We start from the raw sequence: 27,979 nt of genomic DNA, 5'->3' as shown, positions 1-27,979 counted from the left end.
CCCTGCATCTGCATGCCATTCTGATCTGCCAATAGGATCAGCAGTGCATCTCATCATTCGTATCATGTCTCTATGAATTCACAGCTGCACAATTCATGCCAACTCCTCTGTTAGGAAGGAACTGCTTAGCTTGAGCCCCGTGTCGCTCCCCGCAAGCGACCCGAGTGCTAACCCTAGCCGCCGGGCGCCGCCACACCTCCAGCCTTCCTCTCCCCACCGCCGCCGGTGAGCGCCGCTAGGCAAAGCCCGCGCAGCATTGGCGGCGGTGGGTTTACCTCCCCTGCAAGCGAGGCGGGCTGCGCGGGGCTGCTGCGCTAAGCGAAAGCGAGGGGCACTACGGCATGTGACTGGGCGCAGGCTGGTGCTGCCTCCGACAGGCGTGGGGTCGCAGCGGTCGGTCGAGGCAGATCTGGCCTCTGCTGGCTTGTGGCTGAAGGGCGAGGCGGGATTGCCGGCGCGCGCGCCGTTGGCGCGAGGAGGCCTCTGGCGCCATAGGAACGGGGTCGGCCGGCCAGATCTGGCCGTTAGCTCGCTCACGGCGGGATGCTTTGGCGCTGTGGGCCTGCTAATCAGATGGTTGCGTTTCACAACTGGGTCGGCTGCGTTTTTGGCGTGTGGAGGCAGTAGCGGTGGAGTCGGGGTTGCTGGTGGTGACTCTCCTTCAAGCGCGTACACGCCGGCTCCCTTGAGCGGTGGTGCCGTCCAGTTTACTTGGGGCTTCACGAGGCTTGCGCAGACCAGATCCAGCACGAGTACTCTTGGTCTTGTGCGCGGTGGTGCGGACGGCGCAATTTGGCTTGGATCCCGCCCAGTTCTGCATGCTGCGCTGCGGACCGGCTATGTCCGGCTTTCCCTCGGCCTTTCTTGTGCGCTGCGGTGTGGACGATCGCCCAGTTCTACGCACGGAGGTAGAGGATGGCCAGATCTGGCTTGGCTCGCCCAGGGTCTGCGAGCGGCTGTGCAGACCGGCTATTTCCGGCTTTCCCTCGGCCTTTCTTGTGCGCTGCGGTGCGGACGATCGCCCAGTTCTACGCACTGAGGTAGAGGATGGCCAGATCTGGCTTGGCTCGCCCAGGGTCTGCGAGCGGCTATGCAGACCGGCCAGGTTGGCGTGTGCTCGCCGAGTTCCTGCGTGCGGCTTCGACGTACTCATTGTTGGTAGTGTTCGCATGGGGCTGTGATGCTCCGTGGCACTGGTGGCCTCGGATCCTGGGATTGTTGGTGGAAGGCTCGGCTCCAGAGGGAAATCATGCATCGACCTTGTCATTGTCGGCGGTAGCGGCATCCACGGATGTTGTCGTCCTCCTTGGAGGTATCATTGTGGAGAAGCTTTCCCTTCCTACCCAACGGCGTGAGATCCCCGGGTGAAAACCTAAGATCGGGCAGTGCCAGATCAGGTGATGGCGGTGTTCTCAATATCGTTTTCCTCCTTGGGGCGTCACCTTGGAGAATCCCGACGATGGATCCGATGGTGTTCACGATTGATGGTAGAGCTTGGGTTTGTGGTGCTGCCGACGGCCCTTTTTATTTCGTTTCTTTTTGCATTATTTTTTCGGTGATTTCCTCCTTTCAGGATTCTTGTAACACCTTCTTCTGATCAATTTGGCAGTTCTCTTACCAACATTAAAAAAAAAATCACAGCCGCACAGAGTACAAGATAGCAACGCATCACGCGCGCGCAAATAAAAAAAAGTAGGGGATATGGAAATTCCCAAGTCAAACGGGGTAGGCGCCGCTGCATATTGTATCATCAGCTATCTCCTGGTTTCCGGTCTTCGCCCGCTGGGTTTCTTATTCGATTTTCGGGGTGACAAAGCAAGAAAGCTCCATCCACGAACCAGTCACCCCACTGCTAGACATGGATCCCACCGCCGGCGAGAAGCCGCACGCCGTGTGCCTGCCGTTCCCGGCGCAGGGGCACATCACGCCGATGATGAAGCTGGCCAAGGTGCTCCGCTGCAGGGGCTTCCACGTCACCTTTGTCAGCACCGAGTACAACCACCGCCGCCTCGTCCGCTCCCGCGGCCCGAGCGCCGTCGCGGGCCTCCCCGGCTTCGCCTTCGCCACCATCCCGGACGGACTGCCCTCGTCGGACGCCGACGCCACGCAGGACCCGGCGTCGATCTCCTACTCCACCATGACCACCTGCCTCCCCCACTTCAGGAACCTACTCGCTGGCCTCAACGGCAGCACATCCGGGGCGCCGCCGGTCACGTGCGTCGTGGCGGACGGCCTCATGAGCTTCGCCGTGGACGCCGCGAGGGAGCTCGGCGTGCCGTGCTCGCTCTTCTGGACGGCCAGCGCCTGCGGCTACATGGGCTACCGCAACTTCCGCCCTCTCATCGACCGGGGCATCATTCCCCTCAAAGGCTAGCCATGAATTCCTAATCTTGTTCTTCAAAATTTTGACTTGGCATAAATCTTCAGTGTCTCAACAATGAATTGATTTTGCGTGGAGATCGAACAGACGAAGAGCAGCTGACGAACGGGTTCATGGACATGCCGGTGGACTGGGCGCCCGGGCTGAGCAAGCACATGCGGCTGAAGGACTTCCCGAGCTTCCTCCGCACGACGGACCGCGACGACACCCTGCTGACCTTCCAGCTACACCAAGTCGAGCGCGCCGAGGCCGCGGACGCCGTCATCATCAACACCATGGACGAGCTCGAGCAGCCGGCGCTGGACGCGATGCGCGCCATCATACCGGCCATCTACACCATCGGCCCGCTCAACTCCCTCGCCGACCAAATCATCCCCCGTGGGGACCCCCTGCGCGCGGTGAGCTCCAGCCTCTGGAAAGAGGACGACACCTGCCTCCAGTGGCTCGACGGCAAGAGGACCCGCTCCGTGGTGTACGTGAACTTCGGGAGCGTGACCGTGATGAGCAGCCACGAGCTGGCGGAGTTCGCGTGGGGGCTGGCCAACAGCGGCCAGGAGTTCCTCTGGATCGTCAGGCCGGACGTCGTGAGGAGCAGCGAGGTCGCCGGCGCCGGCGCCGCGCTGCCCCCCGGGTTCCTGGAGGCGACCAGGGACAGGGGCCTCGTGGCGAGCTGGTGCGACCAGGAGGCGGTGCTGCGGCACGACGCCGTGTGCGCGTTCCTGACGCACAGCGGGTGGAACTCGACGGCGGAGGCCCTCTGCGGCGGCGTGCCGATGCTGTGCTGGCCCTTCTTCGCGGAGCAGCAGACCAACTGCCGGTACAAGTGCGCCGAGTGGGGGGTGGCGATGGAGATCGGCGACAACGTGCGGCGGGAGGTGGTCCAGCGGAGGATCGAGGAGGCGGTGGGCGGGGAGAAGGGAAGGGAGATGAGGAAGAGAGCGGCCGAGTGGAGGGAGGTGGCTGTCCGGTCCATGGCAAGATCGTTGACCAATCTTGATTCGCTCATCCATGGTGTGTTGCTATCTGGCAAGAATAGTTAGCTTTTCTTTTCTTTCCAGCTCGGTCGGCCACTGATCGAGCAAACCTATGCATTTTCGGGTTGGGGACTCTCGGTTGAAAAATAGAAAAATACTGAAATTTCCGGGTATTAATTCTACTCTCGTCTGAAGTTTCATGAAAAAATGACATTAGAGGTATTCTCAGCAAAAAGGACAATACAATCGATTATATAAGAAAATTGTTTAAATGGATTATAGGTCGGACCGTATTTTCTTCACTAAAAATATTACGGACGCCATTTCTTCACAAAATTCCGTGCGTGATAAAATGGACAACCACGTTTAAGAGGAATCATGTTAAAAAAACCTTTTAATTTACTATTTAGGGTGCATGGCATCCGAGAGATGCATTTTGGGGCTGCTAACATATGTATGGATGTATTGTACTAGCTGTTGTAGCGAACCCCATTGTCCTGGAGGTAATAGCACCAGGAGTCCCACAACTTGTTCTGGATGTGATGATTTGGTTTCAATCTTGCAAAAGGCAACTATTGAGTCTCACAACTTGCACCCAATGTGCAAATCTAGTCCCAGCCAATCGTAGCACGACAAGTGGCGCCTAGTCAGCACAGCCGGTCAGCACAGCGCTTTTTGCATTTACCCCCCTGGACTTAGCACTAATCAACCCGCACTACACCGCACTTTTCACCTGAATTTATTGGGTCTCCCTCCCCTGGCCCAATCATTCGCCGCTCTCTCCCCCTGTCCGTGACCGGCCGACAGGCCGTGCTCGCTGCGCTCGTGTGAGCCATGTCCTCGTCGCCGGACTTCACCGGCGGTGTGCCGCCGCCGCCTACCGCGCACCAAGTTCGGCCGTTCGCTGTCAACCCTCCGGATTATGGTTAGTTCTCTCTGCTCTGTTCCTCCTCTCTGCTCTGTTCCTCCTCTCTGTGCTCGCTCGATGTCAACCCTCTCGGTCGGTGTTCTCCTCCCCGTTGGATCGCCCAGTTTTGAGCTCGTTTCAGCCGCATTGGTTGGTAGTTTGTGGTTGTAGTGCTTCCCGCGACCTCATACTGGTTATTTGGTAGTCAATTTTAGCCTAGGGTTTTGGGTGAAGTTGGGGATTTAGGCAAGAACCTAGGGTTCTTGTTTAGAATCTTTTTCTGCCAGACTTTAGGTTTGGGGCTAGTATGTACATATTGTTTTGCAAATACACGTGCCAATTTGGCCTAGGATTTGTACTTAGGGGGCAGCATTTGCACTGTAAAAAATGTAAACTTTGTCTGGCCAATGTAGGCCAGTGTTTGAGGTAAGTAGTTTAGGGTTTGTTCTTAGGGGGCAGCATTACTACTTAGTTTGTACATTAGCCATGCTAAATCATCAGTTTGTTACTGCTTATGTTGAGTTAATTTGCAAGCTTTAGTTAACTGAATTTATTCTATTAACTGAATTCAGTTGCAAGTTACAGTTAACTAAAAAAAGTTCAGTTAACTCAGTGCTCTTACAGTTAACTGTATTTATTCAGTTCAATGTATTTATTCAATTATTTTTATTGATGATTGTGCTTACATTCTGCACTATGTTATTGTAGTTTGTGATTCAGCAATGGGACTCAGTGTGGACACCTCTTTCTTCACATTAGAACTGGAGCATGATGGGATGTTCTCTGGACCAATCAATAACATGGAGTACTATAATCCTTCAGTTGAGGTGCTTGACTATGTTAATGCTGGCACATTCTCATATGCAGTCATTGAAGAGCACCTGCTTTGGTTGGGATATTCTGTCAATGAGCACATCATTTATTGGTGCATGCCTGACAAAACAATTTCAGATGGTATGCTCAGAATCAGAGGTGATGAGGATGTGCAGCAAATTATAAGAGCCAGTGCTCAGCATAAGGTTCTTTCAATCATGGTTGATCATGCAGGTTTCATCAGTAATTTCAGGCAAGATTTGATATGTACAGTGGGATCAGTAGAGAATCCTGTCAGAGTGGTAAACCCAAATGATGTTGCAGCCAGTGCAGCTAGTTCTCACAGCATCATTTTAGTCAATGCTGAAGATCCAAATTCAGAGTTTGCAACACAAGAGATAGAAGCAGACACTTTGCTGGTTGATGTTGCAGAAGAAGAGCTTTTGTTGACTGATTTTGCACAAAGAGAGCACTTGCTGACTGATGCTGCAGAAGGAGAGCAGTTGCTGAATGATGTTGCACAAGGAGAGGAGTTGCTTTTTGATGTTGCAATAGCAGATGAGTTGCTGACTGATTTTGCTGAAGAAGATCACTTGGTGACTGATGTTGCAGAAGATGTAGTGCTTTCAAATTCAGATTTCAGTGACAGTGATTATGACATAGATGATGGAGATGATGATCTTTATGAAGAGAACATTGACTTTGATGTTGATGAAGTTGAGCAAGAGGAGGAAGAGGTGGAACCTGAGTATGAACTTGATGATGAAGATTTGAATCTGTCAAGAGAAGAAGAAGAGCAACTGATATACAAGTTCAAAGCTTTCAATTCCAAGGTGGACATGAAAAACCCTGTATTTAAAGTAGTGATGGTCTTTGCTGATGTGGTTGAGCTGAGGAAAGCTATTACTTCATATTCAATAAAGAACAGAGTGCAAATCAAAAAGTTGAAAAATAACAAGATCAGATTTCATGCAGTTTGTCAGAGTGATTGTCCATGGCTGCTTAAGGCTGGCAATGACAACAGGACAGGAGGATTTGTCGTTAAGGCCTACTATGGTGATCATATGTGTCAGAAGAAGTGGAGGCTCAAGGACATGACAGCTAAATTTCTTTGCAATATGACCAGAAGATGTCACTTGGAACATTTTCAAGGAAAATAACAAAGGAGTTTAATTGCACCCCTAATAGATGGAAGTTAGCTAGGGCTAGGATAGCAGCACTGAAGGAGATCCATGGTGATGAAGAAGAGCAATTCAGTAGACTATGGGATTATGGACATGAATTAAGACAGAAGAACCCTGGCTCAACTTTTTTGCTGACAACTGGACTGGTCAGAGATACAAAATTTCCAATGGGCAGAAAATGTTTGAAAACACTGTATTGGTCATATGATGCTTGTAAGAGAGGATGGCTTAAGGGCTGCAGGCCTATTATCTTCATAGATGGTTGTCATATGAAAACTAGGTTTAAAGGTGTGCTGCTTAGTGCAGTTGGCATTGATCCTAATGACTACATTTACCTCATTGCTATGGGCTGGGTGGAAGTAGAATGCACAAGTTCTTGGGAGTGGTTCCTCACAACTTTGAAAGATAATCTGAACATCACCAACACTGCTCCTTTCACACTTATGAGTGACAAGCAGAAAGGTCTGATAAATGCTGTCCACAAAGTTTGGCCAGATGCAGAGCACAGGTTTTGTGTGAGGCATATTTACCAAAATTTCAATGAGAAGCACAAAGGAGAGGTACTGAAGCAAGACCTGTGGGCCATTGCCAGATCACCAAACAAGTTGAAGTGGAGAGAGGCGCGCTCTCGTGGACGGCGGGGCCTCATCGACGCGATGACCGACAACGAGAAGAGGCGCGCTCTAGTGGACGGCCCAGGTACCCCTCCGGCCAACATCCTCCGCTTCGCAATGGCGGAGACGCGTTCCGACGATCCAAGGCAGCGCGCGCGTTGGTGGATGTACAGGTCCGCCACCACGCGGCAGTCGCAGCCGGATCCGAAGTGCGTGTGGTCCAGGATGCAGCGCATCCACGCCATGGTTCTGGCCCTGCCTGCGCCGGCGCCCCTCGTCCACATCGACGACGACGACGTCTCTCTGTCATCCGACTCGGAGTACTGCAAGGTGGACTCCGACAATGACTCGGGCTACAGAGGAGATTCGGACTCCTCTGACTCGTATGCGTCATCTGACACAGTGGAGGTGTCGCTCGTTGTCCTGTCAGACGATGAAGAAGAGGCGGAGGAGGACGAGATCCAAATGATCGAGCCAGTCCACAATGCCAGGGAGGGCGACAAAGACCTCCCGATTGATGTGGAGGTGCTCCTAGATGTGCCTGACATCGTCAAGCAGGAGCTGGTGGAGGAGGAGCCCAAGCAGGATGCGGCGGCGGAGCCGGCAAGGATCGGCAACAAGAGATCTTCTATAGTGGAGGTGCGCCGCTCCGAGCGTCTCAAGCGACTGAAGATGTGAAGAACGACTGAAGAAGGAGCGAAGAAGAAGGTCAAGTAGTTAGGTATGCTGCTTATAAGTTCAGCATATAAATTAGTGCTATTGTCCGTTTAGTTAAGTTAGGTGTGCTGCTTACAAGTTCAGCACATAAGTTATTTGTAATCTGCTATGAGAACTGGTGCAAAGTTATGCTTGATCTGCTGCAATGTTTGCTGAAACTTATGCTATGATGATCAGATGATGCTATGTTGCAATGCTGCTATGCTTGCTATTTTGTTCTGTTAATTTTGGTTACAATGTTGCTGCTGCTGTGTTTGCCATGCTGTTGCTGCTGTGTATGGCATGTTGCTGCTGCTGCTGTGTTTGCATTGCTGCTGTAGGTTTAACTCTTTTTAGTTAACTAAACAAATTCATAATTTTAACTGAATTTGCAATTCACTGAATCTTCAGTGAACTGGATATTCAGATAACTGAATATTAATTGAATCTTAGGTTAAACTCTTTTTAACATAACTGAAACTCTTAGGTTTACTGAATCTTCAGTGAACTGGATATTCAGATAACTGAATATTAACTGAATCTTCAGTGAAACTAGATATTCAGATAACTGAATATTAACATAATATTGTTGTAGGTTTAACTCTTTTTAGTGTCATTGAATCTTAGGTTTATCTTAGGTTATCTTATGGATTATCTTCAGTAACATAAACAATGCACTGACACTGTCTTCAGATATGCAAATGTAATTAACTAAAAGTACTTAATATCAACTAGTTAAACACATCTTCAGTTTAACACATGTTAACTGAAACAAATACAGTTAACTCATCTTTAGTTAAACTCATGTTAACTGAAGCAAATTCAGTTAACTGAATCTTCAGTTACACTGTCAATTCAATCAAGTTAACTGAATCTTCAGTTAACTGAAACTTCAAATTAAGACAAATTCAGAGGAGTCATACATAACTGAATCTTCAGTTAACTAAACATTAAATTAAGACAAATTCAGAGCAGTCATACATATAGGAAATAAGTTAACTTAGAGCAGTCATACATATTCAGTGCCATGGAAATTAACCAAGTTCACTACAGGAATACAACTAATTAAAAGGTCCATCTTAAGGCAGCATTACACCAGCAATGAATTACTCAAATTCATCTAAGATCTCATTCAACCTCCTTATCTTGCTCTTGTTCTCCTCCTTGTGCCTGAATAAATCACCAATCATGTACTCAAGTTTCTTCTTCTCCTTCTTCAGGTCATCCCTCTGTGACAAAACTTTGTCCAACTCTTCCTTCATGTTGTCCATCTGTTCCTTCATGCTGTCCATCTTTTGCTTCATCTCATCCCTCTCTTTCTCTGCCTTAGCCCTCACAACCTGATGAATGGTAGTGCTAGATTTATCAGACATCTTCTTCTCAAGCTCTTGCTTCAGGTCAGAAACAGCAAGTCTTGCATTGCCCAATTCAGTAATTGCCTGCTCCTTGTCAGCCACCATCTTAGCAAAATCTAGTTTAAAAAACCTCAGATCCTTTTCCATCTGTTCCTTCTCTTTCACAACCCTAAAATTCTCTTCAGCATTAACTACATTTTCCCTGAGCCTTAGCTTGTTCTCATCTTGATACATGCCCCAAACCCTGGCTAAACTCATCTTCACAGTGGCAGGCCATTCAGGGTCAATCCACTCCACAAAGTTGCATTTAGGTATTTCCTACAAAATAAGAAAGAAAACATTTTAAGATAAATGGCGAAGCTTGTACCACTATTGATCTATTATTACAGCACTATCTCAATTCTTAGCATAACCAAAACTTCAGTTGACTAAATACTGTTTTCTTCAGTGAACTGATTTTCCTCAATAAACTATATTGATGCACTAATCCATAGTTAAATGCCACACTACAAGATTATGCACATGACAGTAAGATGACACATTACAAATTTGTTGGCCTTAACTTCAGATCTACTAACCTTTTGTGCACAAGCAAGATACCTCCTTCCACTGTCAACTGATTCAAAGGAAACTAACTTCTCACAGACACACTGATGTTCACATCTAACTGCAAGATCTGGAGCAAGGCTTGTCCATTCAGAGCAAAAAATGGTGACAGCAGCAGGAGCCTAGAAAATATTGTTGTCAGCAAAAATTCCCCATTGCTAACCCTAAATGCCAGTGAGTATGTTTGTACTGGAGCTGGAGCTAACCTCACTTGTGACAGAGTACCCGTCGGACGAAGAGCTGGATCCTTCACTCCAAGACACCATGGCGGCGAGCTGGACGGACAGCGGCGACGAGCTGGGGAGCAGGAGATGGTCGAGAGCAGAGAAAGATGAGTGAGTGGAGTGGAGTGGGCTGAGTAGAATATCCTAGGAATATACCCAGGTAGCTAAAGTAAGGTGATGTAGTGCGGGTTGATTAGTGCTAAGTCCAGGGGTAAATGCAAAAAGCGCTGGGCTGACCGACTGTGCTGACTAGGCGCCACTTGTCGTGGTACGATTGGCTGGGACCAGATTTGCACATTGGGTGCAAGTTGTGGGACTCAATAGTTGCCTTTTGCAAGATTGGGACCAAATCATCACATTCAGGACAAGTTGTGGGACTCCTGGTGCTATTACCTCTATTTTTTAGAGAAGAGGCGACGGCCGAGCCCAAGAAAGGCTCGAACCTAGCCCAGCTTTGAATTAACAAAGCCATCAACCAGCCAGGATTACACCACTTACAAGTACACCACTTACAAGAAAGGAAAACAGGGAAACGGCAAAGATACAGAGTGCTACAACAGCTCACAGCCTACCAGCAATACAGGCAAGCGAAAGATAAAAGAAGGAGCTCAGCCTGAATTACCACAGCCTAACATCTAGAACAGCAGCTAGCTCGGCCATAGGTGAGAATCAACCAGCAGCACCAGCAACGGTGGCCATCGCCACATCGCCTACTCCGGCAGAACCTACTAGCAAGCCATCCGATTCCCCCTCCAAAGAGGACCACAATCCTCTCGCCCTGGCTCGAAGGGCGTCGTACCGTCGGGAGGTAGGAAGCTCACCGAGAGCCGCATGGACAAAACCAACAAAGCACCTTAGGCAAGAGGAACCAGAGCTCAAACCACAGCCGCAGCGCTCCCGCGACCTCGTCACAAGCACAGCTGACCGCACATCCAAACGCGAGCTTAAGAACAATACTGCAAAACGAAGACCGGTGGAAGAAGATGCACTGAAAGCCGCCACCAACCGCAACCAAACCTGCAGCAAGCGCCAACCTTGCTTCCATGCACCCCGGATGGCGCCTCCAGGAAGGGATGCGACGACAAAACACCGCCACCGTCCTCAAGGGGAGCTGGAGCTTTCGCCACAAGAAAGCAAGACGACGGGAGGGAGGGGACCTCGACAAGGCCTCCAAGAAGGTATCCGACGCCAATCCATGGCGCCGCCATTGTCGTGGCCGCCGCCGATGACCAAGGGTTTCCCCTGGTCCCGCTCCACACGCCGACCACAAGGCCAAAAGAATGACCAGAGGGGCGCAAGCTAGCAGGTAGGAACGGAGGTCTTCGTCAGAAGCAGGAGCGCCGACCGATGGGGCACCCCTCCATTGCAGAACACGTCCACCGCAATCCCGCCGCCCGCATGGCCGGAGTAACGGACTAGCACCCACGGCCGCCGCTCGCCGCAGAGTCGACGCCGTCCACATAGCCCGGGGCCGCCGCCCCGGCATCCACCCACCACGCGCATCACCTCCACCGCCAGCAAGCATCCCCGTCACAAACACTTGGGGCATCACCAACCACCGAACACCACCCAAAATAAAGGAGCGCGTCTGTGGCGTCCCCACAGGCCAGATCCGGCCGGAATCGAAGGCCAGCAGCCGCCCGAGCACCGGATCCGGCGACACAGGGACGGCTGCGGCAAGCCTGAGCAGGAGTAGGGCCGCCTCCCTGGCCCACGGCGGGGAGCCGGATCGAGCAGAACGCTGCCACGGGGACCACCGCAGGCTCCGGATCCGGCGAACGGGCGGCGCCAGGAGCAGCCGACGGGATCCAACACGGCCAGAGACGGGGGGAACGCCACCGCAGAAAAGGGGATCGGGGCGAGGTCGACGACCAGGGAGCATGAAGGGATTGGCCAGAGCAGAAGGCGCGAGGGGACGCCCCGCCGCCGCCCAGCACCGCGCGGGCCAGGCCCGGCGACGGCCGCCGGCGGCGGCGGGGGAGGGAAGAGCAGGAAGAAGGGCCTTGACGAGGCGGCTAGGGTTTCGCCCCCGAGTCGCCCAGAGAGGACGACGCGGGGGTCGGGGGGAGGAGGCCTATTACCTCTATTGTACTAGCTGTTGTAGCAAACCCCATTGTCTTAACGAAAACTGGGGCCGTATGGTCCCTCTATTCAAAAGGTAAATAAAGATGTACCAAAGGTGATAATGGGATACTCCCTCCGTTCCAAAATAGATGACCCAACTTTGTATTAAAGTTAGTATAAAATTGAGTCATATATTTTGGAACGGAGGGAGTATACAATATGGCCGTTTGCTACTTTTAACAGCCCTTTCGATCGTAACTTCCCTGGAACCGAGACAAGATTGAACCGTGGCCTGTTGAACATGTCAACTGGCAATGCCTTTGTGAAGATATCTGCTACTAGTTGATCCTTGAATGAAACAAATCTGATGTGGAGTGCATGGCGCGTGAGTTTGGATAAGTGCTGGGGTTCGTTGTGAGCGAGTATCAGTGGATTATAAACTGTCACATATGTGTGTTTTGACCCTTCCACTTCCACAGAACCAGACAAATGCCCAACGTGGCCGAGATGATACCCCTGCCAGTATGTAAGGAACATGTCGTGAAGCTGCTGCAAGTAGTGCAGATGTTGTCTATCATCATGCGTGACAAATATAGAAAAACAGGGGGCGGAAACCCTATATCAACACCTGATTAGACCAAATTGGGCCTAGTACAAATCTATACCTACTATTAAAGGGAATAGGTATTCTTGGTTTGGTTCGCCTTTATTTCGTCCCGGTTTGATGATTTTTATGTACGCTATTTTTTGGTTCGATCCGTTTTAATATATGACGTACGTGCAAAGGAAACTAGAAAGAGCTGGGGAAAGTTCAAAAAAAAAAGAGCTGGGAACGTACGTCCAAAGGATACCCGGACAGCCAGCCCATATGCAGAGGAAAAGAAAAACTAAGCAACGCGGATATACGGAAAGGAAACCGTGACGGCTGGCTTCGTCACTCGTCCGAACGGACGGCGTACGTTGTGCGTACGGCGCCGCCGCTGCTGCCTTCCTCCGGCCCCTTGTCACTCTACACTCTGCATTTTATTCAGAAAAGCGTACAAAGTAAAGGTAATCATTACATTTTGTTCTTGCTGCTAGGGACAGGTGCTCAAGTGTAGTTTAATCATGCAATAACTAACTGTACTTCCCAACAGTTACATAACTGAACCTTCCCACCAGTTCCTTGCCCTCTGCTATACAAATCTATGGTTCAGTTAGTCTTAAACTTCGCATCTAAAATGTTAAGGGACGATGGCATGTTATTGCCCAGATTAACTTCAGTAATCTTTCGTGCTGATTAGTACTAAGTTCGCTACTGCAGTGCGGCACATGGAAAGAGAGGGGGAGAGGGGAGAGAGTGAGGGGTGGACCTCCATGGCGCTGGCAGCAGTAGGTCGGAGGAGCTCGGAGCAGTGGAGCCGTCTCCTCGGAGGGCTTCGTCGTCGGCGAGCAGGACCATGCTGAGGAAGCAGTGGCCTCTCACTCCTCTACCGGCCAGGAGCGCCGCTGCAGCCGCGCGAGGAGCCGCGCCGTCGATGGTGGCGCGGGTGGAGCTGAAATAATAGGGAGCCGCGCAAGGTCCCGTTGATACGGCGGCGCGGCTGGAGGGCACGACGGTGCAGCCACCGGAGGCGATATTCTTCCTGCCCTCGTCCTCCGAGAACGACGAGAAGATGGGAGGCGGCGGCGGCGGCGTTATCCAACACTGGAGAGGGAGAATGGGGAACAGGAAGGGAGCTTTTTCTTTTTTCTTTTTTACTTTTTCTTAGTAACAGAGAGAAGATTTTCTTTTAGGTGAACGCATGGAGAAGAGAGAGTACGCGTTGAATGTGTGTGTCTCAATCAAAAAAAGAATGTGTGTGTCGGTCAAGTCCTTATGCTTGGCCAAGCCCAAAAACAGTGCAAAAAAACATAAATATGAAATATATTTTTTCAAAAAAATGTTCGTCACAAAAAAATGATACAATTTCTAAAAAATGTCCTGGAAAAAATACAAAAAGTACACCTTTTCAAAGAAAATGTGATTGTGTTCAAACTTTTTTTGTGACTTTTGAACAAGAAAAAATATAATCGATCGAAAGACTATTCCATGCACAACTACTTTTTCATCAAATGAAAGTGTGGAGCTGAATTAGATCCTCACGAACGTCGTTAGGGTGGCTTCTTCATGTCTGGATTTTATGGTCCAAAATGTATGCTCAATATAACCTTATTTCTCACGTTAGCCAAAATTAAATATCAAAGGTGTTGCGTAATGCCACGTGGAGCATGATTAATTTTTCTGCCCGTTGCAACGCACGGGCATTTGTCCTAGTAGAGAAAAATAGGGGAACCCTAGATCAGCACTGGATTAGAATGAATCGGTCCTAGCCGAGAGAGCTCCTATGCGCCGCTCGCTGCGGCGAATTGTCGAGCGGACGCACAGGCGCGTCTCCAGCCGGCCCATTCGCGCAACGCAGTAAAAAAATACGTCGTTAGGGTGGCTTCTTCATGTCTGGATTTTATGGTCCAAAATGTATGCTCAATATAACCTTATTTCTCACGTTAGCCAAAATTAAATATCAAAGGTGTTGCGTAATGCCACGTGGAGCATGATTAATTTTTCTGCCTGTTGCAACGCACGGGCATTTGTCCTAGTAGAGAAAAATAGGGGAACCCTAGATCAGCACTGGATTAGAATGAATCGGTCCTAGCCGAGAGAGCTCCTATGCGCCGCTCGCTGCGGCGAATTGTCGAGCGGACGCACAGGCGCGTCTCCAGCCGGCCCATTCGCGCAACGCAGTAAAAAAATCACAAAAAACTCTGCTCGACAGAGGGATCGAACCAGGGACCTCCAACTTTCCACGAACGAGCATAGCCATTGCGATAGACAACCGTCCTTGGTTTGATATGGCGTGCGGAGCTAAATGTAAAGGAGACCCGAACATTTTCTCAAATTCCTAATGCGAAAATTATTTTGAAAAGGTGTTTCTTAAAAAGCGAACACTTTCCAAATTTTAGAAGAAAAACTAAAAGGCTTGAACAAATTTTTGATAAACTGAACACTTTTTAAAATCCCGAACATTTTTTGAATTTAGAGAACAAAATTTGAACATGAACATTTTTTAAAGCACGAACATTTTTTTAATCTTGAGAACAAATTTTGAAACAGAGAACAAATTTGTAAGCGAGGAAATTTGAGAACAAAATTTGAACATGAACATTTTTTAAAGAACGAACATTATTTTAATCTTGAGAACAAAATTTGAAACAGAGAACAAACTTGGAAGCATGGATTTTTTTTTCAAAGCATGAACATTTTTTTTTTGAATCTTGAGAACAATTTTTGACACGAGAACAAATTTGGAAGAGTGAACAATTTCTTAAAGCACGAACATTTTTTGGATATTGAGAACAAAATTTGAAATGGAGAACAAATTTGGAAGCTCGAACACTTTTTGAAAGCACGAACAAAATTTGAATGTTGAGAACAAATTTTAAAATGAAGAACAAATTTGGAACCGTGAACAATTTTTGAAAGCACGAACAATTTTTGAATGTTGAGAACAAATTTTGAAATGGAGAACAAATTTAGAAGCGCGAACAATTTTTTAAAGCACGAACAAATTTTGAAATGGAGAACAAATTTGGAAGCGTGAACAATTTTTTAAAGCACGAACAATTTTTGAATGTTGAGAACAAATTTTGAAATGGGGAACAAATTTGGAAGTGCGAATTTGAAATTGGAAGATTTTTTGAAACTCCCAAACATAATTTGAAATGTGAACAAAAAGAAAAAAAAGAGAAGAAAAAGGAATTGAAAGATGAAATAAAGAAACAGAAAAACGAAGAAAGAAAAAGAAAAAAACAGGAAAAACAACAAAGAAAAAGAAAAAAGAAAAAACCAGTGAAAACCTGGTTCAAGAACCTTCTAGAAGGTTCCCAAAACCGTTCAGGAACCCTCCAGAAGGTTCCCAAAACCGGAAGCTACAGCGCAGCGCTATCTCCTAACTGGGTCGGCCCATCTTGATCACTGTCGCTAACTTCTCTGTGCGAAGCCTTGACAAGTCGACGCAGCGAGCGTCCAATAGGATTTTCCCCTAGCCGTGGCATGTCCGGAGGGAGGAGGCAACGGAGCCGACTTACGTGTCTTCCTCCTTTAGTCCTCGAAAGCTGAACTGCGGCTCCGGCTTGCTCTCGACGATGTTGATGAGATTATTCATGCACCAGCCAACCTCTAGATCGATCTTCTTGAGATCCGGACGCTGCTCCGCCCTCGCCATTGTACCCGTCGGTTCTGCCCCGGGACGGCCGCCGCAAACCCTAGAGGAGGCTGGCTTCTCTTGCGTTCGTCGGTTCGCCGGGGGTTGATATGGTGGGGATGGAAGACGGGGAGGCCAACTTATGAGGGATTCAAGACGTTTCGTTTTGGGAGGTTTGCTTCCACTTCCACTGGTCGAGGAACAGAGATCCAAACGGGAGGGACGCGGATTGTGGAGCACCGAGGGGTCATCTCGTAGGATGGCAAGCTCTCTCATGGGTTGTAAACAGCAGTAACTGAAGCCACGTGCAAGTAAAAAACCTTCGGGTGGAATATGCCACCAAGTGATGCTACGTGAACATGGAGAAAAAAACAAAGAAATAAAGTGACGTGGATGAAAATTGCTGAGATTGCTAGATGATGATGTGGACGGACTGCATGTTGAGAGAATTAGTAATAGTGGGGATCAACTTCTTAAGAATGCAAGAAGTGTGTTTTGATCCTTCCACTTCCACAACTAGCCAAGGTTGTGCGGCCGGCTCCCATAAAAGATCACCGCGACCTCTCAAGGTAGGTTCATTTTTTTTTGCATGGTAATACGTGTCTCATTCATATCATAAAGATTAAAGTACAAGTCACGTAAGGACCGACATGACAAAACTGAAAAGCTAGCAGAACATCTCTGAGCTTGACACCAACGCCCATCACCTGCCTCCGGCACCACGACAGCAGCCACCGAAGAAAAGAATGATGGATCACCTCCTCACCCAAGCTCGACGCTGCTTCATCGCTGATATGCAGCTTTGCGGACCTCCAAGGTGGCTCACCAAAAGTGAAGCCCTTACCGTTGAACGAATCAGACCGGGGCAACACCCCGGACACGCCATCAAACTCCAGATCTGGCACCCCACCACGACTAAGACGTCGCAGAAGGAAACCATACCTGCCATCCACGAACCACGAACCCAGCACATGTTCCGTCTTCCAGATGTCGTCGATGCAGACCACAATCTGCATCCGCTCCTGGACTACCTTCCAAGCTCCGCGTCGACGCTGGAGCAAACGTCGTCGCAACGGCGGAGCCCGAGGACACAGGTCCACCACGAGGATGCCGCCGCCGCCACGCCATCCTTGCTTGAACAGACTGGTTTTCAAATCCATCCCAAATCATAGGACCGATGGCCTTGTCAAGGAAGGATCCTAAGAATCTTTATTCAGCGCTGTCATCGTTTCCGCCGAAACGAAGACGATGAACAGCCTAAAAGTCTACTACGAGAAAGTAAAAAACGATCCACACGCGTGGATCCGGCGGCCCCCCTCACCACCGACGACCGAGATCGCCGGCGGAGGGGAGCCGCCGGAGGACGGCGCTGGAAGATTGGGTCTCCTGGCGGCGGCTAGGGTTCCAGCGCCAGGAACAAGAGGAAAACGCGTCTCTCAAGGTAGGTTCAGCGAACCAAGAAAGGAATGAACGTATAGTATCTCAGACAGTGGCATTCGCAAACACCTTTTACTTTTCACGGTTTCACCCACACACACAAAAAAAACTTTTACTCCGGCATTGTACTTGAACGTGAAACCGCACCTCTGAATCAATTTTTGTTTTGAAACTCCCACAGTATTTTATACTATTATTAAAAAGCAGAAGAAAAAAAAGGACCACACACGGTAGACAGTACACAATGTTTTCAAGATTACATGGTCCAAAAAATAAAGAGAGAATGTCACAATATTGAAGAGAAGGTGAGCATACTACAGTAAGAACTAAGAAGACAAGCAGCTAAAAGGGAAATTACAAAGAAGAGCACCAAGGAGAGAAAGCTTGCTTCTTGATACGACGGGTCTCAAAATTAAGGTCAGCAATGAAGAGAGCCTTCCAGGGCCTTTTTTTGCTGAAAACTGATAGCATTTCTTGTTTTTCAAATGTTCATATAATCATCTCCGAAAAACAGGGGGCCCTGAAACACAGTTTTGGATCTACCTTTGAGCCAACGTGGCCGCCGGAAGCCGGGTCACTTTGGCAATAGACCAGCACCTAGAAGCAAAAGGGCACTCCAGAAATAGATGATCCAACACACACCAGAAGAGCATGAAGCACGGGGGCCAATGTCTACGAAAAATCAAGTCTCTTTAGGGCAACCACTATGCGCCCAATGCCATATTGGTCTGCTCTTTCAATCTGTCCATCGGTGGTAACCAAGCAAAAACTTTTTGTTTCGGTAGGTAGGCATGTCTGCTCTTTCAAATCTTTGGCAAGATTGGATCAACATGAAGACCATCTTGCAGGAATTTATAATAGCTGGCTGCCGAAAAAAATTCCCACGTTTAAACCATGTCTGTCAGCTGAGCAAACTTGATGCTACCACGGAAGCTATCAAAGGCCAATTCAGAAAGGGGCAGCCAAAAGAGAGGTGTAAATATCCCCCTATTTGAAGCACACGTTGGATGGACATGCGCAAAAGAGTATAAACTGGGGAGTCTTCACTTGGCCTTCTCACCAAACATGGACGACCCAACGAAGATCAAGGAACGCACCTCGAAATACCATCAAAAGGTGCCAGGAAAAGAAGGCACTGAAATCTCGCCACCAAAATTATCCAACCCCAGAGACACCTTACAGAATTTAAACAGGTCAAGCGAAAGCAAACAAAAATTAGAGGGGACGGCCCTATATTTGCAGTTGCAGTACAAAACCAAGCCCACGAGATCTTTGTGCAAGGCAAACTAGTTAAACAGACACAGCAGCAGCAGCAGCTCAAGCAACATTACAACAGGACCTACCTCAAGCCCTTGCATCTCCGACATCAGGATTTATTCAGAAAATGTATTAGTTTGGTTCCAAGGCAAGAAAGAAAACACAAGAGTAGGATGCACATGATGCTTTAAGCTACAATTCTTCTACCACATGACACAGTTCGAGCAGGATGCTAATCGCTACAGCGCATCAGGTAGGTAGGTAGGTTCGGAAACACGCAGGCTAGCTACTGCATATACAACAAAACAGGACAACGGACCAGAAGAAGCCGCCATGGTTCTACTGCCTCTCTTTTGATTCTGACCTATCAGCCTTCCCAGTGTTATCCCAGCCATCCCAGCCACTCTGCCTGCTGTCGGGCCTATCCCGCTGCCTCTCGCTGCCTGACGCTTGACGATCAAAATGTTTATCGTTTTGCCTGTCATGCTGAGGTCTCTCGTTGCTCGAAGGCCGCCTGTCATGCCGAGATCTCTCATTGCTCGAAGGCCGCCTGTCAAAGTGGCGATCGTTTCTCTGTGAATATCCCTCGTCTCCTGGCGTATGGGAATAGGGGCAATGCTCTTTGTTGCAGCTACCAGTCCTCTGGAAGAGATGGCAGGGTGGCCGTGTCCCCCGAACCCCAGACTGCGGCCTCCATGACCTCCCACGCGAGCCACCACCATTAAATTCCTGCTGGTTGTTCCATGTCGGGTTCCCACTTGGTGAATTCCAGTTCACGTTATTATTCCCCTGGCCTGTGCCATTTACAGGGTTAGGACCTGAATTTCCCTGTGGAGGAGCACTCCAGCCGCCGGCATTTTGACTTGCGTTTCCAACTTGGGGCACCCAACCAGGATAAGAATTTGCATTTCCTTGCGCAATGGCACCGCCCCAAGGGGCCATCGCAACTCCTTGCATCTGAGCTCCCATCATAGCAGCTGCATTTGGAGTCCCTTGGCCTTGATTTGTAGGCCACACCATATTCATGTTGGTGTTTCCTGGATTTGGTGTGACCCAGCCCATGTTTTGGACTGCATTTTGCTGTGTTGGCATGGTCATACCCATGTTGTAGCTGGCGGCACCTTGTGCTGGTGCTGCCCAGGGCATGTTCATATTAGCCTGTCCCATCACTCCCCAGGCCATGTTTGCATTACTCTGAAGTGCGGATCCCCAATTCGTATTTCCAGCCCCCTGAGCTTGGCCAGATGTGTTTGCCACTTGTGCATGTGTCATCAGCTGTGTCGAGTTGGAGGCATCGGTTGATTGGTTCCTTGCATCTGCAGGTGATCCATAATAACGACATTAGGTAGGTTTACACTTGAAAACCATAATTCCCATGGAGCAACAAGAGATGTTCTAGATTGAAAAGCCCTGAGACTTCGCATTCGAACCGTTGGAAACAAGATTGCAGAGAAAACACAGCATAAAAGAGGACAAGCAATGAGCTACCTTCAAATTGCTGAGTGTTTGATGGCGCAGCTCCGGGCTGACCTAGTCCACGATCTGCAAGGAGAAAGAAATAATATACATCAAACTGAAATACATATGTACTACAAATTCCAAATTTCAACCAAATTTTTGAAGCACCTTCACCTGAAGACTGCGAATTAACAATTTCTGTGCCCACTGTTGCAGGAGCTGGCACAGGAGTTAGCTGACCTACATTTCCTGCAACTGTATTATTCTGTCCTGAAAAGCCTCCTCCTATGGTAGGCTGAGGAAGTGTCATAGGATTTACTGCAGCACCAAACTGACTTGAGGATGCATTCCAACTTTCAATGAGAGATTGTTGGCTTGCAAAAGCTGCCTGAGGATTCTGCGTACCATAATAACTTTGTGCGCCAGACTGGATCACGGTTGATCCAGCATTGGTTGTATCTGGGAAAGACTGTGACTTATTTAAAACTGCTGATTTTGAAATATGTTCACCAGCTTTTGTCCTTTCCACAAGGGAGTCAGAGGGTCTAGCACCTACATCTGAGCTGCTTCTCAAGTAACCTTTGTCCGTTTGAGAAGAGCAAGAGCTACCAAGTGGTGGTTCCCATGGAGGCAGGTCTTTCTCAAACTTCCCAGCCAAAGCATCAGGCAACAATATTGAGTCCTCCTGCTTCTCATTAGACTTCCATATTTTCAAATTATGTGGGAAGTACCCACTGCTGTTCCATTTACGCAGCTGAACTATTGAAAAGGGGCCTTGGATTTTATTAGAGGGGTCCATGTACTGCCATATCTTTTCAGACTCATTGACTGTTGACTGTGATGCTGGCGTTGGCGACATTAAATTAGCCGTTAGAGTTTGGGATGAGATAACAGATGGCCCGTGTGGAGTATTAGCTGCCGTGACTTCCACATTAACTTTTTGTGCACTGATGTTTGGACTCTCTGATTTACCTGTGTAACCAGCACTTTCACCATGAGAAGAAAATGTAGATCTCCGTCCATGAGGCGATTCCAATTGTGTACTTGACCATGTGTTTCGGTTTGACTCCCAGTTAGTTCTTGAATCTCGTGCAGCGTTTCTACCCTCTCCTTTACCAGGAGACACTGGATTGATATCTTTCCTAGAGAAAGAACCTCTCAGCCTACTGAAGCTACCTGTATAAAAGAAAAATGGAAGTCGATGTCAGACTCATAAGAAATTTGAATCAGGAAAAGAAATTAAGGCAGAACAAAGCAAAATCAAGTTAAGTACTTCTCTCAGCATCCTCCTCTGGTTCTTCTGGAGATTCATAATTCGGATCCATGGCAGGGTCAGCATGTATTTCAGGTTCTTCCTTTAGCCTACGAGCACGCTCCTCTGGAGTACTTAGAAGCTTCAGCTTCTCTACACATTCTCTAAGCGTAGATACTGGTCAAGGCATGCAAGCTAAATTATCATACAACAGAAAGATAAGCATCCTCATTGCAGAAAAAAGTAAACTCAAAATACAAACAAACAAACAACCAGAAGAAGAAAAGGAGGAGAAATTTGACCATAATCTTGAATCATGATCTACAGAAACAAGTAAATATTGGTTGATCAAAAATAATTTCAAAAAGGATATTCTTTTCTATGGCCCATATCGCTGGCGCGGTCACGAAGATGTGCAAGACGCATCTTTTCACTTTCAATCCACTGCAACGATCCAAATGCCATTCATGAATAAACAAATGAAATAGAAATGCTTGACTGGAAACTTCTAAAGTTCTTCAATACTAGTTGCTTACATCATTGACTTTCACAGACTGGAGAACCCTTGCCTTCTCCTGAATCTCTCCCTAGAAGATAGTATGATTACAATAGAAAAACAGTGCACCGTAACACAAACACAACATAATAGTACGTAATAACAATAACATTACCACTGTCAGTCTTGAAATGAATCCACACTTTATGCTTTGTCGTAAACGTTTGCATTCCTCCTACAACAAGAACAATGATAGCGATCAGCAAATGCAAATACATCTACTGAATAAGCGCATTGCTTATATCATTATAGTAAAAGGTCGGTTACGTCAGCACCAATCACTTACTAACAGTATACAAAGTGACAGTAACTAAAACCAATACTTACTCCATTACAATGAATAAGGCGCGCACACATCCCAAAATCAAACTTTGACCATAAATTAGACCAATAATATACATTTTTTGTGACTTCACAATTTTACCACTGAAAACTTCTTGCGAATACGAATTGAAGCATAAAAATATTTACACGCATAACCAACATTTAGTTGGTCTCATTTATGGTCAAACTTCTTCCAATGAATAAGGCGTGCGCACATCCCAAAATCAAACTTTATTCATTGTAATGGAGGGAGCAATTCAGTACAGATGAGAACTATAAAACCAAATACGGATTTCCTATTGAATGCGACTATCATATTCCTATTCTGTAAAGAAAATACCTCAGTGAATTCTTGATTTGAGGTTATGTCAATAGTAATAACCTCTTTCTTGTCCAAGTTTAGTATCTCTAATGTTATGTCAGTTGTCTTTTTCCCACATTTATACTTCTCAGCAGCTGTTCCAGTCCCTGCGCACAAATAAAGAAAAATTCAGCAATCAGACCCATGAAGAGCTGAATCTGACAACAGTTCTGAAAGTGTACCATCTTACCGACAATCTGCACAAGTCGATAAATGTCTTGCCTTTGACCTGTACCAGATATACGTATTCTCACAAATGCTCCAAGAACTTTCTCATTGTATGTGTCAGCATCACCTATCAACTCTTCCATTAGGTTGCGACGCAGGTATATCAAGCCGATATTATGGTTATCTATCGCGGCGAAGTCATCAAGGTTCGTTTGCAGAGCTCTCGGATCATACTTCCGTGATTTCCTTCTTTTTTCTGAACTCATCACAACTGATGCTTCACTGTTACCATCAGCGTCCTGGCTAGGATCAGGGTCTACAACACCACCATGGTTGCCATCGATATCAGCTGGTGAGACCTCAGCCAAAGGAAAATGAGATTCAAGAAGCTTCAGCATTTCAAAATGCCCAACACGTTCTTTCCCAGAGAGACTTTGGAGCCAAGAATCACAAACTATCATGCTTTTCCCACGAGGATCCCGCAGATTTTCACGTGTGATATAGTCAAGTACAAGGCGTTGAACTTCAAACTGAGATAGCACTGATTTGTCACCATTCCTCATATGTGCAACAAAATCCAAGAGCTCCTTTGAGGCCCAACTAGCCTCCTCAGCTGAGGATGTCGATGTCCCCACACTTTCAGATTCTTTTGGTCCATGATCACTGCTCGAAGCACGCTTTGACAGTTGTCTAGCCTTTGCACCTCTAGGCTTCTTAGGCTTAGCATCACGGCTAACTGAGCCTTGTTTAGTATATTTACGAGTGGTGCCTTTCCCTTCGGAGATATCCTCGTCAGCAGCACGCTTTAATCGCTTCTTTCCCCTCGTTTTTGGTAAACTGTCTGAATTAGCCTCCTCTTCATCATTAGCTTCAGGTAGTTCACCAAGATAAGATCGCCTAGCGGCTGATATTTCTGCATATGGCAATGGTAACTTCTCTTTCAAATTCAGCCAATAATCCTTGAACAAAGACCACCAGCTCTCTTTGTCATCAAAATCTACATCCTGTTAAATGCAATCGTATAAGTAGAAAGTATGGGCACCAGCGAACCATTAATAGATCATTTCATGCATGTAAAGTTGCTGACATGACAACTGGTCAGCAGGAAAAAAAGACATCTCACAAGCAATTTGCAGCAATACTAAGTTAAATGGACATGTCATGACAACAAAGCAGAAGGAAAGAACAAGCAGAAGCTAAACATAGACTAACCTACCAAAAACTTCCTGGCATCCTAAGTCTAACTGGAATATAAGAACGAACAGATAATTAGTGAGCATTTAAAACAGAATAGGTCATCTGTGCAACATGCCATTGTTTTCTCAACATGGGTGTTCCCGTATGTGTTTAGTCCCCTAGCCAACATCATAACCATGGATTAGGAATATGGATAGTTGTAATCTTCTAAATACTGTTGTCTACCCGCCAGAATCTTCTCCCAGCAGGCCATCCTGTTGCGGATCCAGCGGCACATAACAGCATCTACAGGTTCACGAGGACCGATATAGCATATACCATGAGACAAGTATGCTTGCATATGCACGACCCATGCGAGCAGCACCTCCCCCTCGCCAAGCAGGTGATTTCATACCTCAAGGGCGCACTTTATCATGTCCTCCAGCTCACAGCCTTGTTAACCAAGGCTCTCATTGCCTACACTGAAGCAGACTGGGCACATACCAAGTGTGCAACCTCTGGTTACTGTCTAGGTGATTTCATACCTCAAGGGCACACTTTATAATGCACTCCAGCTCAGAGCCTTGTTGACCAACGGTCTCATTGCCTACACCGAAGCAGACTGGGAACATACCAGGTGCTCAACTTCTGGTTAATGTCTAGGTGATAACCTTGGACGTGAACCTCCAAACGATAAAGCATGGTTTCCCGCTAGAGTGCGGAGACCAAGTACCATAAGTGGCTAACAATGTAATCAAGCTAGCTGGGTCAGCAAGTACTTCAAAACCTGCAATGACCCTACTCCAAAGCAACGGTTGTTTACTGGTACAAAGTACATGCCATGTAAATGTCAACAGCCCCGTTCATCATCAAACAACTAAGCAATTCATAATTCATATCGCTTTGTAATCTTGCTTCCATGGGACAAGTTTGTGTTATGCATGTGCCTTGTGTACCTCAATAATGATAAGATGTGTACCCATAAGTAGGGTCTCATTTGTTATCCTGCAGCTTATCCGCGGATGCACCTCGATAGTTTTTAAATCACACCAGCCAATTATGGCAGCACGGGAAAATGATTACCGTCCAACGCAAAAATAACAAAATTAAACAACTTGAAGGCATGACAGTTCTGAATGCTAATGCAGAAGTTGCATGCAAAAAACATTCAAACACTTCACAAATGCAGTATACCAAGTTCTAGCATCAGGTAACAATAATTCAGAACAATAGTTATTGGTACACCGTACATGTTCAGTTGCATACAAGTTAGGTTCACCCACTTGATTTTAGAAAATCAAAGATAGAGCACATGTCAATATGTATGCTTAAATTATGCAAACATCTAAAGAATGGGCATTAAGCTTGCAATCTTTCCAGGTTCAGACCGATCATACGAACAAGAATCACACAACACTAATGAGCTCCTCAATGCCATAACAGAAAACAAAAATATATAAAAACAAGACATTAGATGAAACATAGTTACTAAACTCAAAGAAAATATTAGACTGGGGAAGCTAAGAGTAAGGTGAAACGGTTACCATTTGCTCAGTTGCCTCCTCTTTGTTCTCTATCAGCATCACAGTATTCAGGCATGTCTCACAGAAGCCTTTAGTTCCTCTGACAGGGATGAAGTTTGTATCTTTAATGCACACTTTACATAGCGAGAAGGTACATGTGTAACACATTTGGCGAGCAGGTTTCTGACAGTTGCTACAAATGTGCCACCCTGACAAAATTACGCAAAGTAAATGGAATCAAATATAAGAATTCTGGGAGATTTTATACATAGGCTGAGCATCAATACTAGTCATTGTCTACCTTTACAAAAAAATCATTATGATTATTAGAGGTAAACTCATGTATCATTGTGAGTATTTCCTAATTCATGCGTGGAAACATATAGAAAAAGAGTTAAAGACCATGCAACAAAAGGGATGCAGCTAATTTCAGTCACCGGCAAATAACACATTTTCTAAATCAGATATATCGAATAGGGAAATTATGTGACAATCCCAACAAAGGAATTGTAAATAAGGAGGTCAGGTGCAAAAATTATCTGAAAAACATGGATTTGGGATGATTCATGATTGTAATATGCAATATCTACAAAGTTGAAATGCAACTATTTAAGAGCACTCGGAAGGATTCGGACTAAAGATCATCCCACATACCACAAGTCCATTGGCCCTTTGACTTGAAGAAGTCGTCATCCCGATTAATACAAGAAGGATGATAAGCCTTAGGACAAAACCTGAGGACACAAAATGAGCAGTCAACAGCTGTAACATAGTTGTGTATTTTTTTTAATGGCAAATGAAAAATAACATAGCTGTCACACAAACCTACGATCACAAATCACAAGTTCACCACCATCAAAGCAAATGAAGCACACCTCCTCCTCATCCTTCCTTTTAACAGATGGCTTCACCACAGCCTGAGCCTTCGAAGATGCACGACCTCGTTTTGGGCGCCCTACACCTCTTCGTGCCAACGGTGGAGGTTCGTCATCATCATCATCCTCATATATCTGCACGTCCTCTTCTTCAGGTACATCACCAGCCAAGTCAACTTCAGCTTCTTCCGGAACACTGTCAGCCTCTTCAGCGATGTTTTGCTCAGCCATATCATCTTCTTCATCTTCTCCGGTCATAGTAACCGCGTGTTTTTCAACACCCTCCTCATCTGCACCATCATCACCAGCCTCTTTTTCCTGTTCATCGCCTTCATCCACCTGCATGTCCTCATCTGTGGAACCAACACCAGCTGCATCAGTACATTTCTCCTCATTGACATCTCTACTGATGGAAACTGCATCCATCGACGTCCCCTCATCTGCAGAAGCATCACCAGCTGTTACGACCCCTTCATCCTCATTGCCATTTCCAGTTGAGGCGAGAATATCCATCTCTGTGACCTCCTCTGCAACAACATTATCAATCATGTCGAGTTCAGCTTCTTCCGGAACCCTATCAGATTCTTCAGCAACATTTTGGGCAGCCATGACATCTTTTTCACCCTCAACTCCAGCCGTGCCCTTCTCACCTGCACTGTCATCACCAGGTGAAGAGATCTCCTTTTCCTGATTATCAACTACAGTCGGGTCAACTGCATCCACCTGTATGTCCTCACCTGTGGCATTAACACCAACCGCACCGGCAGCTTTCTCCTCATCGACATCTCTACTGATGGAAACTGCATCCATCTGCCTCCCCTCATCCGTGGAAGCATCATCAGCTGCTGCAACCGCTTCCTCTCCATCGTCATTTCCAGTTGTGGGATGTGTATCCACCTCTGTGCCCTCCTCTGCAACATCATGGTCTTCTTTGACAAGCTCTGCTTCCCTATCAATTAACTCAGCTGCAGCAACTACATCCATTGGTGCCCCCTCCTCATCATGAGCATCCACCCCATAATCACTAACTGCGATATCACTGTCCACAATAAGAGGAGCATCATCTTGCGCACCGAGTCCAAATTGATCAGCCTCGCCAGCACCATCATGAATCCCCTGACCAGTCTGGTCGGAACCGACATCAGCCAGGGAAGCACCCAGGTCTGCGGGATCATCCACAGCGGCAGCGCCCACCTCATTCGACTGCAACCCAGCGCCAGCGCCCTCCTCGGGCTTCTCATCAGCCGGATCAGAGTCGTTGGCGACACCTACAGTCTCCCTCGCCGCCACGTCGTCTCCGGCGGCCTGGGCGTCCTCCTCAGGCTTGTCGCCCCCTCCTCCGCCGCCGTCGCCCTCCAGCACGATATCCGGGGTGGTCGGCATGGCCTCCGCCGCGCCGGAGACAGGGACGGGCCTGGGCGCACGCAGAGTTCGTCGAGGTTAGCTAGGGATTGAAGCAGCCAACCGCCGGATAACCAGACCGAGGGAGCTCGTACCTCGGAAATCAATGCCCGAGGACGCGGGGCGGGCGGGGACGGCGGCGGCGCGCGCG

At 47.5% G+C, this 27,979-nt stretch overlaps 3 protein-coding genes across 5 annotated transcripts; 1 reads left to right on the top strand and 2 right to left on the bottom strand.

The window, feature by feature from the left end:
- Positions 1–1,652: 1,652 nt before the first annotated feature.
- LOC119311260 (7-deoxyloganetin glucosyltransferase-like) lies at positions 1,653–3,539 on the top strand. The gene is made up of 2 exons (XM_037586899.1): positions 1,653–2,369; positions 2,468–3,539. Exons 1-2 carry the CDS (start codon positions 1,859–1,861, stop codon positions 3,418–3,420), a joined length of 1,464 nt encoding a protein of 487 aa, XP_037442796.1. The 5' UTR covers positions 1,653–1,858; the 3' UTR covers positions 3,421–3,539.
- A 5,011-nt stretch (positions 3,540–8,550) lies between these two features.
- LOC119305941 lies at positions 8,551–10,974 on the bottom strand. The gene is made up of 3 exons (XM_037582326.1): positions 9,736–10,974; positions 9,502–9,651; positions 8,551–9,241 (listed from the first exon to the last, which is right to left on the bottom strand). Exons 1-3 carry the CDS (start codon positions 9,793–9,795, stop codon positions 8,675–8,677), a joined length of 777 nt encoding a protein of 258 aa, XP_037438223.1. The 5' UTR covers positions 9,796–10,974; the 3' UTR covers positions 8,551–8,674.
- Positions 10,975–18,794: 7,820 nt separating this feature from the next.
- On the bottom strand, positions 18,795–27,963 carry LOC119311258 (zinc finger CCCH domain-containing protein 19-like). 3 transcript variants are annotated; one of them, XM_037586897.1, is made up of 13 exons: positions 27,924–27,963; positions 26,378–27,841; positions 26,207–26,286; positions 25,574–25,761; positions 22,876–23,857; positions 22,665–22,792; positions 22,116–22,175; positions 21,981–22,031; positions 21,818–21,888; positions 21,466–21,614; positions 20,361–21,368; positions 20,223–20,276; positions 18,795–20,050 (listed from the first exon to the last, which is right to left on the bottom strand). In XM_037586897.1, exons 2-13 carry the CDS (start codon positions 27,808–27,810, stop codon positions 19,074–19,076), a joined length of 5,181 nt encoding a protein of 1,726 aa, XP_037442794.1. In that variant the 5' UTR covers positions 27,811–27,841; positions 27,924–27,963; the 3' UTR covers positions 18,795–19,073. The 3 variants fall into 3 exon arrangements, with proteins under 3 accessions (XP_037442794.1, XP_037442793.1, XP_037442795.1); XM_037586896.1 differs by having other exon boundaries at positions 26,378–27,962; XM_037586898.1 differs by having other exon boundaries at positions 20,367–21,368; positions 26,378–27,961.
- Positions 27,964–27,979: the final 16 nt, after the last annotated feature.

Source organism: Triticum dicoccoides, chromosome 5B, assembly GCF_002162155.2.
Source record: "Triticum dicoccoides isolate Atlit2015 ecotype Zavitan chromosome 5B, WEW_v2.0, whole genome shotgun sequence".
NCBI lineage: Eukaryota > Viridiplantae > Streptophyta > Magnoliopsida > Poales > Poaceae > Triticum > Triticum dicoccoides.
Note: the sequence above shows the minus strand (reverse complement) of the source record. Positions and strands in the feature narration are given on the sequence as shown.